A 16,780-nucleotide genomic window follows, 5' to 3' on the forward strand; every position below is an offset into this window, starting at 1 on the left:
CTCCTATAGTGGTCAAACTACTTTGTTATTTTTCAACATATAAGTCAGATTTTGACCATTTTGCCACGTGATAATCAAATGACAGACATGCCGACGTAGGGCCATAGATAATCAAGATAGAAGAATACTAATGTTGTGTTTGTGACAGTATTGCTTACATTTGTTGATTTTTTTTTTGTGTTTGGAGTCTAGTTGTCAATGTTTTGCAACAAAAAAAGAAGAGGTGGTTTATCAATGTCATGTGACCAAACATATCATACCTATATCTAGGGGTGGGAAGACGGTCCGGGAACCCGGGATCCGGCCCGATCCGCCCGGACCGTTTAGACCCGCAGCCCGGTTTCTACCCGAGCCGGACCTACCCGGCCCGATGGCTCGGGCTTATAGGGTCGGGCTCGGTCTGGGATTCAAATCCGACTCCCGGCCCGATAAACCCGCCCGGTACCCGAGCCCGATACCCGAGCCCGATGCCAACCCGATACCCGAGCCCGTGTGTGAGTTACCTTTTACCTCTTATAAAAACCCACAAAACAGAAACCCTAGAAAGAAACCTAAATGCCTTTCTCTCCTCATCTTTCTCTCTGCCTCTCTAGTTTTCTCTGTCTCTCTCCGCCTCTCTCTGTCTCTCTCCGCCTCTCTAGTTCTCTCTGTCTCCTTCCGCCTCTCTTTGTCTCTCTCCGCCTCTCTAGTTCTCTCTGTCTCCTTCCGCCTCTCTCTGTCTCTCTCCTCCTCCTTCTCTCTAACTCAAATAGATAACAACTTTCGGATTTATAATAATGGAAGAACCATTAAACCATCACCCCAAAACTCCATTAAACCTATGTTATATGTTGTTTCTTGTTTTCTATGATGTTATAGGTTGTAAAATAAATCTTGATTTAAGATAGATGATGATGATATGTAATGAGATGTAACTATTTCTGTGATTGATGATGATTATTTTGTTTTTTGTTGTGGTTGTTTTTTATTCATAGCTTGTTTTACAACAAAATCTCCCCATCATTTTGAGATTTAAAGTTAACAATAAATGAATGAATGAAAACATGATGATTGAAAATAGAGATGGATGATGGCAAGAGTGTCTATTAAAGAAAATGGGTGGTTGATGAGAGATGAACCAATATGATTATTGAAGAAAATTGGTGATTGAAGAGATGGGTAACTTTTCTTGTGAATGAACTTGGAACTTAGGGTTTTTCTTATTTTTTTTAAATATTTTTTTAAGTAAAATTACCCGAGCCCGTCCGGCCCGAGTCCGACGGAGCCCGCTCGGGCAGGCGGGCTCGGACGGGCTACGGGCCCTGATATGGAGACTTCTGTCCGGCCCGATCCACCCGACACTTACACGCGGGCTAGGCATACTCGTGCCCGATCCGCCCGAGCCCGACTCTATATTGCCCGAGCCCGTCCGAACCCGCCCGATTCCCACCCCTACCTATATCCTTAACAGAAAAAAAAACATATCATACCTATACTTTTTGGTTACCATAAGGTTGTCGTGTCTAATTGAATTTAACAGAAAATAAGTATTTTATATCTCGAAATTTATAGAGTTTCTTTTTGAGAAATGACACAGATAACGTGATACGCGGAGTTGTTTTTCTTCTTTCTCAATTTCTACTTCTAAATCTCCTTTTTATGTTTTCTTCTCTCACACATTAATCTAATCTTTGTACAAATCTCATTATTGGGGTAGAGTAATTTTCTAAAGAGTTGTACTACGAAGTGAAGTGGCCAGTTCAACAAAAAAAAAGACGAAGTGAAATGGCCATTGTTTACCTTTTCTTTTTTTGTGAGAAAGACTATGAAATTTATACATCATTATATTGACACTTGAACACTTAGAGCAAGTTCAATATAGAGGCTCAGACTCTTAATTTGGGAGCCCATGAATTTAGAAAGCTCCTTATTTTTTTCAATTCTAATTTCGGGTTTTTAACCAGCGCTCCAAATCTAAATTATGCACGTTTGATGTCAATTTGTAACTATAATTTATTAACTCCAAATATAAAATTTAAATTGATATTATTCTAGAGAGAGAATGGGAGCCCGGGAGGATGGGAGGGGGGTGGTAGTCCTCAATGATAACACAAATAGGGCAAGGAGCCCCTCAACCTAGGCTCCCCAGTCCCTGGGCTCCCCAGTTGGAGCATGTTGGGGCTAGGCTCAAGTTTGGGAGCCCAGCCCTACTCAACATTGTAGTTGCTCTTGAAAGCCATTTAGAGGTTCTCTAAAAGCCATCTACACTACCTTCAATTTATACACACCAAATTAAGAACCGGAGTGCCTATAGAACTCTATTGTATTATTGGCCCAAGCTCAAATTAGCAGGCCCACAAAAGAAAAAAAAAGAAAAACGCCATAGAATCGATCTTCGTTCTCATTTCTAGAGAGAGAGAGAGAGAGAGAGAGAGAGAGATGTTTCTTCGTAGATTTGCAGGGCCATTATTGGCGAGGGTTAAGCAAACAACAGGAATCGTTGGACTAGATGTAGTTCCAAATGCAAGAGAAGTGTTGATCTCACTTTACAACAAAACCCTTAAAGAGATTCAAGCCGTTCCTGAAGATGAGGGTTACAGAAAAGCTGTTGAAAGCTTCACTAAACACAGATTGAAAGTTTGCGAGGAAGAAGAAGATTGGGAACAGATCGAGAAGAAACTCGGTTGTGGTCAAGTTGAGGAGCTCATTGAAGAAGCTCAAGATGAACTCAAACTCATCTCCAAGATGATCGGTAATTACCCATTTCTCCTCAATCAATTGACTGTTTTATGCCCTAATTTTTCACATATTAGTTATTCCCACTTCAATTTATTATTATGGCTTGGTTTGACAATAGATGGTTCTTGTACACATCAATATAGGGATTTGAAATTCTTTTCATAGAGGAAAGATTCAATACTTGAATTGCATTTTCAATGTGGTTTCCTCCTAGGGTTTCTTCCTAGATGTTCAATGTGGGTTCCTAAGAAGAACCATTCGAAAAGAATTTTTTGATTTGTGGTTGAGCTCTCAGTGGTTTAGAGCAACTCCTTTCTCTCACAATGATAATATTGTTTGTTGAAGGATGAACACCGATTGCGATCAAAGCTTTGAACTATTAATGTGTTGATTTTGTTTAAACCCATGTAACATAGATGCTCATGTTTAGATCTTTTTCCGTGTTAGACACTCTTTCCGCACACTCGTTGTCACGCCCATAAGCATCACTTTAGGTTGAAGTCCTTAATTTGGCCACTCGAGCGTTCGATATGTGGATCGGCTTTGTCTACTCTCGATCCCGCTTACCTTCACAAATTACTCGGGTGGATCGGGCGGACTGATACTTGTAGTAGGATGGGGTATTGATATACTTACTGGTTTCCATGTTTGGTGGGTTAGAAGAAATTTAATGGGATTCATGTCTATAAAGATATCTCGTTATGTTGGTTCCATGGCAGAACTTATACGAGTCTGATATAATTTGCTTTTGAATACATTGGAGTGCAGAATGGGATCCATGGGGTGTTCCAGACGACTATGAATGCGAGGTTATCGAAAACGATGCTCCAGTTCCTAAGCATGTCCCTCTTCATCGACCAGGTCCACTGCCAGAGGAGTTTTTCAAGACATTGGAGGCAATTACTTCTACCCCAAAGAAAGATGAGCCAGCCATCTCTTCTAGTGAGTCGAAATAAGTGGAGTAATCTAACTCCTTGGTTTGTACTTCTGTTTTATCTTCGTGAAACATAAATGGGTTGATGTCGCTCGAGCTTTGTTGGATTGCCTCAAAGCCTCATTAATCCCCAACAACTCAAGTAACTGATTAGATGAACCTGAGCAGGTATAAGGAATTTGCAGTTACTCTTTTGTCTAATTATTGTTTCTGAATTTTGTGGAAGACTAAACTAGAATAAATTTCACTTTGGGAATGTTCAATTCTACTGCCATCTTAATTTGGAATATATTGATTTCTTCTCGTAGTGTTGGTTGACAAGTCTCTGTTCATCTCTAATAACAGAGAAAGAAGGAAGATTCCTATTTAATACTTCCAAATTATGATGTTTCTGCCGGTTGATAAATCATTTACTCTCTCAGTAGAAGTGTCGACCGAGTATTAACTATCTCAGTAGAAACGTCGACCAACTATTAGCTCTCCCAGTAGAAGTGTTGACCGACTATTAACTCTCTGAGTAGAAGTGTCGACCGACCCACTATTAACTCCCCGAGTATAAGTGTCAACCGACCCTAACATAACAGAAGTTGGCACTCACAATTTTAGGGCACATGATAGTGCTCAAGAGTGGAGAATGGAGCATTTTTGAAAAAATTGGGGATTAATCTTTTGAGACTAGAAGACATGAATTATGAATATGTACCCAAAAAACCATCCACTTACTCAAAACTTCCTACCTGCCAGTTTTTTTTCTTTTGCAAGGAATGCAGAATTTGAAGAACTTATACCTTAAATTTGCCAGGTTTTGATATGTTAGCAGATGAGAATATAGTCGAATACAATATGATATGCTTCAAAAATTATTATTTTGTGGTGTTTCAACATTACTTTGGACACTTGTTTACTTGAAAACGACAAACATTCAACTCGTGTTTACATTTTAAGGGCCTGGATCTTTATTCTTATAATTTAGGGCACTCCACCTTCAGCTGGTTCAGACTTCTCAGCTGCTGCTGCTGCAGAAGAAGCTGCTTTGCCCAAACCCATCTTCTCTAACTCACTCAAGAACCCATCTACATCAGAATCACTCATTTTGTACGGGGAGTGAGCAAGACTTGGAAACGATTTATTCGTTACCTCTTCTTTGTATTCTGAAAGAGCTTTATTGATAACATCGCCTACCCTCGCATATTGCTTACAAAACTTTGGGGTAACCTGCAAAATTTGAGAACATTATATCCGTGGAAACTTATTCGTGCCATTTGAGTAGAAACACAGTTCACAGAGATAATTCTTGTACGAACCTTTGCGTGATGTGGGTGTTGCATCATTCCTAAGAGATCATGGTAAACTAGAACCTGCATTGAGATGTAGAGTTATAAGTATATCAAATCAAAATTTGATGTTTTTTTTTAAACAAATCAAAACTTGATGTTGTGTTTAGAAAATCTCAGTTTTCTCAATGGTTATGCATCTACACTAATTCTATGATTCAGTTTGAGAAAAAGACACCAAGAGAGTATATAATACAACTCTAAACAACATAAAAAGCGCAACTGCCCGTGTGAATCGGCAAAGAAAACCGATAATAGGCGTAGATGCATGTAAATTTCAGAGACTGCAACTTATTTGGATCTTCCAGATTTCCGGGCCACTACAAAGAACATGCAGGAGTCCTGGTTATGCCCCATAAGTACATTTGTGCATACAGACAAACATGCGGATCTTCCAGGATACTATAAAGACCAGAGTCCTTGGTATACCCCATATGTACATTCATGCAGTCATGCAGATCTGTCTATATATGTAGACACACATGAACGATTTCCCCGGACATCGTTCTACTATATTTGAGCTAAAGTCGTTAGGTTTTCGAAACGCTTACCTGACCACTGCAGGAAGGACCAGCCCCAATACCAATAGTAGGAATTCGAAGGGCAGATGTTGCTGCTGCAGCTACTGGTGCAGGTACACATTCAAGCACAATGGAGAAGCACCCAGCTTCCTGCAAAGCCACTGCCGTCTCCACAACCTGCACCAAAATACATGTTAATTAATCTCAAGATATTTTCAAGATTCACACACACAAACACACAAATATAGCCATTCAAGATGATCAAATACATAAAGAAAGAAAGAGAACCTTTAAAGCACTTGAAATATTCTTCCCTTGAGGTCTAAATCCACCAAGAACACTAATGGCTTGAGGAGTTAATCCAACATGACCCATAACTGCAATTCCAGCTTCAACAATAGCTTTAGCTGCTGTTATCCTTGAAGGAGCTCCTCCTTCTAACTTAATTGCATCCATCCCTCCTTCTTTAAGAACCCTAACTGCTGTATCTACTGCCTGCACATTTCAAATTCCATGATTTCCATCAATTCTAGCATTATTTAATCACATTCCTCTTTACCAGAACTCCATCAAGGAGCAATCAGACTCTCTATCTATCCAACTATGGTGTTTGTTCTTTTCTAGTGTTGTGGAGGCCGACCTTTCTGACTCGTCTGAATTGGAATATTCTGAATCAAATGGATCCAAAGTTAAACCGAATCAGTTCCAACTAGTTAAGTGTCAGACACCACTAATAAGACATAGACTAACATTCTCAAATCAGACTCAAGTCAATTCAGACCTCAAGTCAGATTTCAGATCTCCTTTGTCAAAAAAAAGAACGCTGGAGTTAGTTTCTTCTCATTGTCTGATTCAGACTCGTTTAAATCTGAATCGTCTGACTCGTACGGACCGGAAATCACCATAATCGTTATTCGGCAAGTAAGACAAATACAAACATTCTAAAATCAGACATGAACCAATTTAGACATCGAGTCATATTTCAGATCTGACTTACAAAAATAATAATACTACATAAGCAACTAAAATTGAAATTTTCTTCTTGGGGGTCTCTGTTTTTCTATTAATTTTTACATGATTAGGTTTGGATTAAGCATAATTGAACACCATTCTCTTTCTAGAAAACCCCAAAATTGAGTTGTTATACTACCTGATGTGTACTTGATTCATAAGTACCAAAAGGAAGATCACCAATGAGTAAAGGTCTTTTAGCACCACGAGAAACAGAACGACAATGAACAAGCATTTCATCAAGAGATATAGGAAGAGTAGTATCATGACCATGAACAACCATTGAAGCTGAATCACCAACTAAACATATATCAATTCCTGCTTCATCTAGATGAACAGCTGATGGATAATCATAAGCTGTTACCATTGTAATTGGTTCTCCTTTACGATACTTCTGTCTTAAGTGAGTTAGGGTTACTCTTTGATTAGGGTTTTGTGATTTTGGACCACCGTAGACTGTGTTTTCTGGTACATTACTCATACATCTTAGGTGACGGAGAAAGAGAGATGATGAAGTTTTCGATAGGAGGGAAGAAATCGCCATTTTCGTTTCCCGAGAGGTCTGGTAGATAGAACAGAAATTCTGTGTGTACGTACAGTTACCGATATATCAGAATTCAGATGAGAGGGCAGTCCGCGGGTTGTGGACGGGTTGACTGGCACAGCCCGCTGGATCCCCTTATATAGTCTCAACTCTCATGGTGTGTTTGGTTGCAGGATTCCTAAGTAGGATTCCTATCAAAAGTAGAATTTGGTAGGAATCATGAATCCTTGGTCTGTTTGGCTACCAAGAATCCTATGACTCTTGAATCCTAAGGATTCCTAATTCCAAAATTTGTATTGGACCAAAATCTCACCCTACCCCCTAGGATTTGCTAGGATTTTGGATTAATAAACCTAAATTTCAAACTTAAAATCAACAAAAATTTATTTCCCTTCTACAAAATAATAAAAATCATTATTCTTTTAAAAAATCATTACTTTTTTCAAAAATTATTATTTTTTCAAAAATTATTATTTTTTCCAAAACTCATTATTTTTTTAAAAAAATCATTATTTTTCTAAAAAATCCATTATTTTTTTTAAATCATTTTTTTTTCAAAATCACATTTTTTTTAAAAATCATTTTTTTTTCAAAAATCATTTTTTTTTCAAAAATCACTATTTTTTTCAAAAATCATTATTTTTGAAAAATAATTATTTTGTAGAATGAATAATTTTTTTTAAAAAAAGAATGTTTTTAAAAAATAATGATTTTTGCAAAAATAATGATTTTTGAAAAAATGATGATTTTGAAAAAAATAATAATTTGCGAAAAAATAATGATTTAAAAAAAATAATATTTTTAAAATAATTATTTTGTAGAAAGAAATTACTATTTTTGAAATTTTCGTGAAAAAAAATAGGTTTCATGAAATTTCAGTTACCGGAGAAAAATAGGTTTCATGAAATTTCAGTTACCTAGAGACAATATTTGGATGAGATTTTGTTTTCGGGATATTATTCATAAATTTGAAGGATATTATTTTAATTAAAATTTTATTTCATAAGAATCCAAGTATAATAGACAAACAAACCAAAGGATTTTAAATGAAGAAATCAAGAATCCTAGAATTCTTATTGGTTACCAAACAAACCAAAAGAAACCATTTGGATTCATGAATCCGTGGAATCATGAATCCCAAGGACTCATGAATCCGTGGATTCATGAATCCTGCAACCAAACGCACCATCAGTGTTTTCTTAACCTACTAAAACTCAAAAAGCAATTTCAAATAAATAAAGTACTGATTAGTTTCCTAAACCTAATCAAATTTTAATAAGAGTTAATTCCTATATGGCCCCCTACTTTGTGACCAGCTTCCTTTATGGCCCCTTTTTTTCGTAAATTCAAATATGACCCCCTATTTTCAAGTAAATGTCATTACTACCCTTCTTAATTCTAAATTTAAAACATTAAAAAAAAAGTTATTTCCACCTCACCCCTCTCTCTCCCCAATTCACCTCTCTCTCTCCAACTCACCTCTTTCTTCTCCGACAAGGTCGCCGGTCGGAAAATTTTCTGACCGGCGACCTTCAAACCTAAAAAAAAAAAATATATTTCTCCCTCCTATCTCTCTCTAAAATTTTCCGGCCGACGACCTTGCCAGAGAAGAAAGAGGTGAGTTGGAGAGAGAGAGGTGAGTTGAAGAGAGAGATGGGTGAGTTGGAGAGAGAGAGAGAGAGGTGAATTGGAGAGAGAGAGGGGTGAGGTGGAGAGAGAGAGAGAGAGGGGTGAGCTGGAAATAACTTTTTTTTAATGTTTTAAATTTAGAATTAAGAAGGGTAGTAATGACATTTTCTTGAAAATAGGAGGCCATATTTGAATTTACGAAAAAAAGGAGCCATGAAGGAAGCTGGTCACAAAGTAGGGGACCATATAGGAATTAACTCTTTTAATAACAACATCTAAGTAAACAAAATACCATAATCTAAAACTTAGTAGTTCTTTAAAAATATAAAACTGCTAAAAATAATAATTCTCTACTAACAAAAATATTGTAATACTAAAATAATTAGATTTAAGATATCCAAAATAATCTTTTGAAATATTATACTACTAAAAATAATTCTCTTCCGCTTCAAAGAAACCCGTCTCGATTGTACACCATTGAGATAATTTTTTCGTGAATTGTGCATGGGAATCATCAAACTCTCAGATTGGACCGAAGACTTTATTAGATCACAAAAACATTTCTAACTATAATTATTATGCGAGTCAAACTCCATTTTCACCCCAAAAATATGCTTGTGAAGGTCATGAATATGGAGATTAAAAGTTACGAACTTTGATGAAGAACTTTCGATACAATTACAAACCACTCCATGTGAAACAACTTGAGGTTCACAAAACACTGAAAACAGATCTTCGTATGAAGGAAAATCAATTGGGTTAAGGTCCGACTTACAAAATTTTTCATCTTCGTTTGATTCAGCTACCTAAACAATGTCCTTTGTCTCAATTTTTTGAACAACTTCCTTTGGTTCAATTTGTTGAACCACTTCTTTGGAAACAAAACCCTCATTGTGTAAATTGATATTAGGAGATGTATCCTCGAACACAATAACGTCGGATTCTGCTTCATGAATAATCTTATTTGAATTGTCTATGGTGACAATTTTTTGTGGTTCAACATTCTGTACGGGAGCTTGTTTAAATTTTTTGTATTAAAGCGAAGTTTTTCTTCTCTCTGAAATCCAGAGTTTCTATAGTCCCGTTCTCAATTAGCTTCAACTTTTAAAGGCAAGTTGTATGCATCTTGAATCGTCCTAACTGTAACTATTGTAATATTTTCTCTCAAACTAAATGTTAGTCCGTTCAAAAAACGATCCACTAAGACATCATTTGATTCTAACACGTTATCCATAATGTTTCTTTGGGCCAATCTAAAAAACTCCTCGTAGTCCGTACCCACCGAATGCAACCCTTGTCTACAGTTCTGGTAGGTCCTGATGTTGATAATCAAGGGTAAAAACCTTTCCCTCAAGTTATCATTCATGGACGACTAATTCTAGACGGGAGCCCTTCCTTGTCCCACTCTTTGACATTGTAACTGATCCCACCAAGTAACAACACTACCTTTGAGTCTACAAGCAATAATCTTCACCATCTGTTCGCTAGGAATAATAGATGACATATCCACTTGTTGTTCGACCTCTTGTAACTAATAAAGGAACTCTTTGATCGGCAAATAGCCATTAAAGAGTGGTATCTCTGCCTTTATTTTGTATTCATCGTAATCTCTGCGATGGTATATGTGGTTTTGATAATTGTTTCCTTCGTGTCCATATTGTCGAATTGGTGGTGCTCTGCCTTCGTCTCTATAAAAGCTCGGTTGTGGGTGAATCCCTCAACACGTTCCCTATTAATAGGTTGGTTAGGGTGTGTGTGAGGGGGCCGAGATCGCGGGTCCAGAAGTCAAGAGGATCGGGTCGTTGACCGAAAGTCAGACCTTCACCTGTTAATATTTTATGGGCACTGACGACGTCTTTGAACTTTAACCTAGTTTGGCAAGAAATGAAACACACGTGACTGTAAGATCTCTGGGACACCGGGATGGTGACAACCAAAGGGAGCTCCGATGGTCAAGTCAGTAAACTTGACAAATATTGAATACGAAATACTATAATCTAGATTAGATAGTTTCCTAAAACTAGAAAACAACTAAAAATAATAATTCTCTACTAACAAATATAGTAGACTACTAAAATAACTAGATCTTAGAATATCCAAGATACTTGAAATATCTTTTGAAAATCTCCCTGCATCAAAATGATAATTTGTGATTTCTAGGGTTTTAAGAAAGGGGAAAGGTCTGGATATGAGAAAATAGAAATGTAAAATAAAGAAATCGAAAGATAAACAAAACCAGAGTGAAGGCGAGGCGAATACTCGATGAACGAGCAGAAGTAGAGAGAGAAACAAATGAGCGTTTAGAGAGAGATAGACAGTGAAGACGGACAAAAAAAAGATAGAGAGAGGATAGTCAAAAGAGGAACAAAATCGAGTGAAGGCAAATATTTAATTAATGAGCAGAAGCAGAGAGAGAAACAGATGAGAGTTTAGAGAGAGAAAGAGAGAGAGAGAGTGAGAATGGGAAAATATATCAGAATTCAGATGAGAGGCCAGCCCGCAGGTTGTGCACGGGTTGACTGGCACAACCCGCTGGACAACCCTCTCATCTCATGTGTCATGTGTGGCCATGAAATTTAGTCGTGATCTGAATTGGCTCAAGTTAGATTCTAAAACTGTTTGTATTGTCTGAAAAGTAAGCGTGACGTCTGATTTGTTTGAATTACTAATTAAGGTTGATCATAAGTCTATTTGATTAAGACAATTCGGTCAACAAGAAGAGAACACCACCTGATTGTAAATAATTTAAGAAAACATTCTTCATTTATGAGATGTCAGAATAGAAACTTATTTCAACTTAAAAAAAAGTCATCAGCGTCTAAGAAAAAACAAATACTGCCTTAATTTATCTATTGATTTCATAGAAAAACAGTCTGGTTATACACGATGTATCATCAAAAAGAAAAAAACTTAAAAAAAACAGTCTGGTTATACACGTTGTTTCATCAAAAAAAAAAACTTAAAAAAAAGTCATCAGCGTCTGAGAAAAAACAAATACTGCGTTAATTTATTTATTGATTTCATAGAAAAACAGTCTGGTTATACACGATGTTTCATGAGGAAACTAGACACCAAGGGCGGATTTATAGTAATATGGTTATATATCATCATAATGATTATTTATGGGTTTATTATAGTTTTTGTTCCACATCCGGGTTTTAGAGTAAAGCAGCAATAAAACCAACCATGGCTGCATTAACATAAGTTGTAGATTCCAAGTGATTGTATTCAGATCTGACATCTCTGAATTGATCATTCCAATCTGGTCCTCCAACAACTGCACCAATATGGGCATTTGGGTTTGGATTCTCAGTAGAATACCACGACGAGAGACCGTCGCCACGACCAACCTTACCTGGATGGGAATGGATAGAAGCAATGGATGCAGCTCTATGGTGTAGTCTTAATGGATAGTTGGTGCCAAAACCCACCATATATGATATTTTCATTGGATTATGTCCTAGTATGTAGTCTACCTGCAAAGAGGAAATGTGAGATTTCAAATTTTCAGTCAAACTTTGCTGGGTGTGTAGGAAAAAAGAAATGATGTGGAAATAATAATATGTAACTTTAAAGGGTTAAATAACTCACTCAGACTATGGAGCAATTATAGGTGCTGCGAAGCTGGAGCAATGCCTCTTGGTTTACTGGTTCCAGAGAACTTTTTATGATGGTTGGGTACATTCCAGGACTCTGAGTTGCAAGTCTCGCCAATGAAGTTAATAACAACTCTTTCGGATCTCTAATTTCGCTAACAGGATCTTCATCCTTCTTTCCGGCATTGTGTAGACGAACAAATGTAGCACTATAACCTGTATTCTCTCCAATTTCCGGCATTTCTGGTTCTTCATCTACCCTATCTTCTTCTGGTCGAGAAAGAAGTGACAATGCTATTCAGAAGTCCTCCCTATGTAGCAGCATCATTCAGGATGATGGGAGATTCACAAAGAAGTCTTGTTGAAGCAACTGAAGTTAACTTCAACTCAATCGATCCAGTGATCATCTTAAGATTCAGGATCCAGAACTGCACGAGAATTTCTTTAAATAAATTGCCCTGAATAGTGTTAATAGAATCTACAAGTGTTGCAGATCCATGCTTGACCAGGAATAGACACATATATATCACCAATGACTTCACAAATTTCCCAGCACGACGACTATGTAGCTGTGTAATAAGTGCCCTCCCATATATGACTAACATAGGGCAAAATCACGTTGTAACTGAGATTCTCTGTAACAGTATTGAGCACATAGAAACCTAAATCTTCTGTACTCGATACATCGATAAGTTTGCTAAATATCCCAAGCACCTGGCTAAGTCTGCCCTCTCTATTCAGTTCATCAGGCGCCTTCTTCAGGTAGGCCTGAAGCAATCTAACAAGAGCTGGGGCATTGGCTGATTTCTTCCAGGACTCGGGATTGAGGAGAACTTCAAAAATCTGCATATAGGTCTGTGGCAGGGGTGGCTTATTCAGATCGACTAGCTGTGCCAAGAGCTGGAAAGCATAAGGCCAGAATTCAGTAACTTCATTAGCGAGGATGTGGACAAGAATCGGATAAAGACTGGCATCAAAGGCTGAGATCAAAGAAGGGTCTTTGTCACAAGCACGCTGGACCAATCCTGCCACTGCTTCAAACAGATAGTGATTGAACACAGGGTTCTTTGGATTTGCACAAACATCACTGAGGATAGATGTCAAACCGGCAATACAAGCTCCGGCTATCACTCTTGAAAAATCCGCTATTCCCAGAACCCTCATGATGCATTTCATTACATATTGATTCTCTTTGGATTCTGGATACTTAAGAACGTTGAAAAGGTTGGTCAGGAGTATTGAAAGGAACGGATTGATATCAGTAGAAGTAAACCTTGGCCGTCTTTCATCCATCCTTGACAAGCAAGAGCTTGTCAAAGCAATTTGCAGCATAAGAGTGCACCACAACTGACTCTGAAGTGAGAAACCTTATCACATCAGGCATCAGCCCAATTGCGACATGCTTTGGTATCATATTTCGGAATACTGTAAAGAACTTCAAAGCACCGGCCTTCAACATTGGAAACCCATTGACATCCTGACTTTGAAGCTCTGGGATTATAACCGTCCCAAAAAAGCTCCCGACATCAACAAGATCAGTTGAAACTGAACTGACACCAGCCTTGTTCGTTGCAAGGGACACAACCAAGTATATAGCACAATCCTTCTCTTTCCAATTCTCAGCTGGATTAGCTGCAAATGCAGCCAACATATTTCTTATCTGTTCCCCAACCATGGAAGTAACCTCACTTTTGTAATTGAAAGCAATCCCTTTCAGGAGCTCACAGGCAATCCTTCTCCTTGTATCAAGGTCACTCCCCTCCATATCCCTTCGAATAAACTCAACATGATTTAGGGAAATCATGTTTACCAATTACAGCTAAAGCTTCACTAAGTTGACTCTGAATCCGAGGACCCGACGAAAGCATTAGAGGAACAATTAGGGTTTTGATTTGTTCCTTTTCAGTGTCGGAAATTGGGGTTAAAGGAGTAGCAGAAAGATGGGTATTATTAGAAGTATCTAATGGAACCCATCGGTATTTAAGATGGGTTTTGAAGTTAATAGCAGCAGATTGACGAACGTTATCATCTACAGATGGCTCAGCGATGAGGCGGAGGACGGCTAGGGCAAAGTTTGGGCGTTCGGCAGATTCGGAAAGGAAAGATTCAGCTCCACGACGGGTTTCTTGATCGAAAGAAAATGTTTGAAAGAAGGTTTGCGATAGGGCTTCTAGGGTTTCCTGATTCCACTCCATTGTTGTATAGATATATGTGTGAAGAGGTAATTACCTCAGACCTTTAGTATTTCGGCTATGGCCGATATTGATAGGCGAGAGAGAGAGAGCAAAACAGAGTGAGAGAGAGCGAGCAAAAACAGAGTATGGGTATTTATAGGTTTCTTGAATGAGTTATAACTATGGAGGGAGAATTCTCATAAAATCTTCCGAGAATCTTGGATTTCATAAAGTTATTTTGTATATTTTAGGAAACTTTCTTAGTCTGAGATTTCAGTATTTACTTATTTAAGAGTTGTTATTAGAATTTGATTACGTTTAGAAAACTAGTATTTTATTTGTTAAAATTTGTTCATTAGAGTTTGTTTCGATTAAAAAATTTCATAACCCTATATGAAGAGGATTCACTAGTTGTTTAGTTCATGAAGTTATATCAATAAAATAATTCTTTAGTTTAATATGGTTAGTTTCAGGTTTTATAAGTCTTAAGTCAGAGAAGATTTTATCTTAGTTTATAAATTTTAGACGAAGATCTAATGCTTTTCGGAGTTTGTCATATCAACTAAGGGAGGTTTTATAGGCAATATCTAAAGTTGTTAAAGGCAACCTTGCTAAAGACGATTACTAAAATAGTTAAAGGCAATGTATGCAAAGGGGGCAATGCCTCAACTAATGTTTAACCAAACGACACAATCAACGCCGTTACGTTGTCGCCAATGAAAAGCGAGATAAAGAGGAATAAATGAGTTTTGCTACTTCTGAATCAATACCCGAGGAAAGGAGAGAAATTTAATACCTGTTAGGTTGATCCCCGTTCGGGTTTGGCCATTGGAGTGGACGGTGGTGCCCATAGAGTAGCGTTGTTGGTCAAGAAGAGACATCAGGCCTTGATATTGTTCTTGAGATAGGGAGGTGGCTAGAGGCAGCCCCGGTAGGTTTGCTATTCGATCGGGACGTGGATGATAGTCGCGGGTGGGCCAGCTGCTCGGTTGGGTCTTGCACAGTTTCCTGGGTTTGTTCGTCTGGGATAGCCGTGAAGCTGAAAACATGTTGCTTAAACATGACCGGATTGGTGACAATATTCACAAAACGGTCTTGGACACTTAGGTCAATGACAGTCTGATATTTTCGACCAAGAAGGGTGCTGGTCGGTCTGATGGACATCAAGGGCAACAACCTCGGGTCCGTTGGAAGTAGTCGTCATGATGTTTTGTTAGACCTTTTCTTGTTTAATGAGTGAATTGATTCATAAGATTGAAGGAAAAGGGTCCAGGAGCAAAATTTGACTCTCAATTGCCGAAAAACGGTCATGGAGTCCTTTAAGGAATTCCATGGCGCGTTCTTGATTAAAACGACCAATAATCGACCTCCCATGTCCACAAATACATAGGTCTACAACTAATACAGTTTGGAGTTCATCTTTGAGAGACTTAAGGTGAGTAAAGGAGGAAGAAACATCGTTTCCTTCTTGCTTGAAAGAAGAAATAACATGCTAGCTTTAACGAATAATTGGTGCATTTGTTTGAAAGAATCTATCATGAAGATTACGCCATATATCGGCAGCATTATCATCATAGAGAATAGAAAACCGAATGTCTTGAGCAACGGAGTTGATAATCCAACTACCGACAACATCAATACACCTTTCCCACGAGTGTAGTTTAGAAGCAAAAGAGAGTTTGGGAATTGAACCATCAACAAACCCTAACTTTTCTTTAGCACGAAGTGCCATCTTCATATCTCTTGACCAGGAGGCATAGTTATCTCTGGTTAATAAAGGAGTTAAGAACCATAGTTGGTGAGTCAGAATGGTGAACATCAAACACCGGAATGGAATGTGGTGGTGTAGTGGGAACATAATCAGAGGAAGCATCAGTGGGAATTGACATTACGAAATAAATTGGTGTTTGCTTGAAAAGAAAAAAAATCGAACTTAACTCCATGTGAAGAGGTAATTACCTCAGACCTTGAGTATTTCGGCTATGGCCGAAATTGATAGGAGAGGGAGAGTATGAGAAAATAGTTTCTCATGTGTTTATTCATGAATTCTACATGGGTATTTACAGGTTTACAATGAGTTATCAACTAAAAGAAAATTACATGAAATCATATCTAAACTCCTAACTATAATTTTAGTTATGGACCCCCCAAGATCTAACAAAAAAGGTTCGGAAATTTCAAATTTTTAAAAAAAATGTCCTAGCACTTAATAGTTTTAGAACATAAAAGTTATAGTCCCTTCAAAGTTTTAATAAAAAAAGCTCCTCGAACTCTTAAAACTTTTGAGATCTTTAATAAAAAAAACTCCTCAAACTCTTT

General features: G+C 37.7%; 2 protein-coding genes and 1 pseudogene across 2 annotated transcripts; 1 reads left to right on the forward strand and 2 right to left on the reverse strand.

Moving 5' to 3' along the window:
- Window positions 1-2,359: 2,359 nt before the first annotated feature.
- LOC147569415 (NADH-ubiquinone oxidoreductase-like protein) lies at window positions 2,360-3,908 on the forward strand. Its single transcript, XM_086655897.1, has 2 exons — window positions 2,360-2,731; window positions 3,487-3,908. Exons 1-2 carry the CDS (start codon window positions 2,419-2,421, stop codon window positions 3,672-3,674), a joined length of 501 nt encoding a protein of 166 aa, XP_086512023.1. The 5' UTR covers window positions 2,360-2,418; the 3' UTR covers window positions 3,675-3,908.
- A 593-nt stretch (window positions 3,909-4,501) lies between these two features.
- Window positions 4,502-7,206, reverse strand: LOC147569416 (3-methyl-2-oxobutanoate hydroxymethyltransferase 1, mitochondrial-like). The gene is made up of 5 exons (XM_086655896.1): window positions 6,658-7,206; window positions 5,796-6,002; window positions 5,538-5,684; window positions 4,957-5,010; window positions 4,502-4,867 (listed from the first exon to the last, which is right to left on the reverse strand). The coding sequence occupies exons 1-5, from the start codon at window positions 7,060-7,062 to the stop codon at window positions 4,622-4,624; spliced, it is 1,059 nt and encodes a 352-aa protein (XP_086512022.1). The 5' UTR covers window positions 7,063-7,206; the 3' UTR covers window positions 4,502-4,621.
- A 5,076-nt stretch (window positions 7,207-12,282) lies between these two features.
- On the reverse strand, window positions 12,283-14,091 carry LOC147569417 (exportin-2 pseudogene; annotated as a pseudogene).
- Between the last annotated feature and the right edge of the window lie 2,689 nt (window positions 14,092-16,780).

This window comes from Eschscholzia californica, unplaced genomic scaffold (assembly GCF_041429995.1).
Source record: "Eschscholzia californica isolate CP2 unplaced genomic scaffold, dmEscCali1.0.p SCAF_1, whole genome shotgun sequence".
Lineage (NCBI taxonomy): Eukaryota > Viridiplantae > Streptophyta > Magnoliopsida > Ranunculales > Papaveraceae > Eschscholzia > Eschscholzia californica.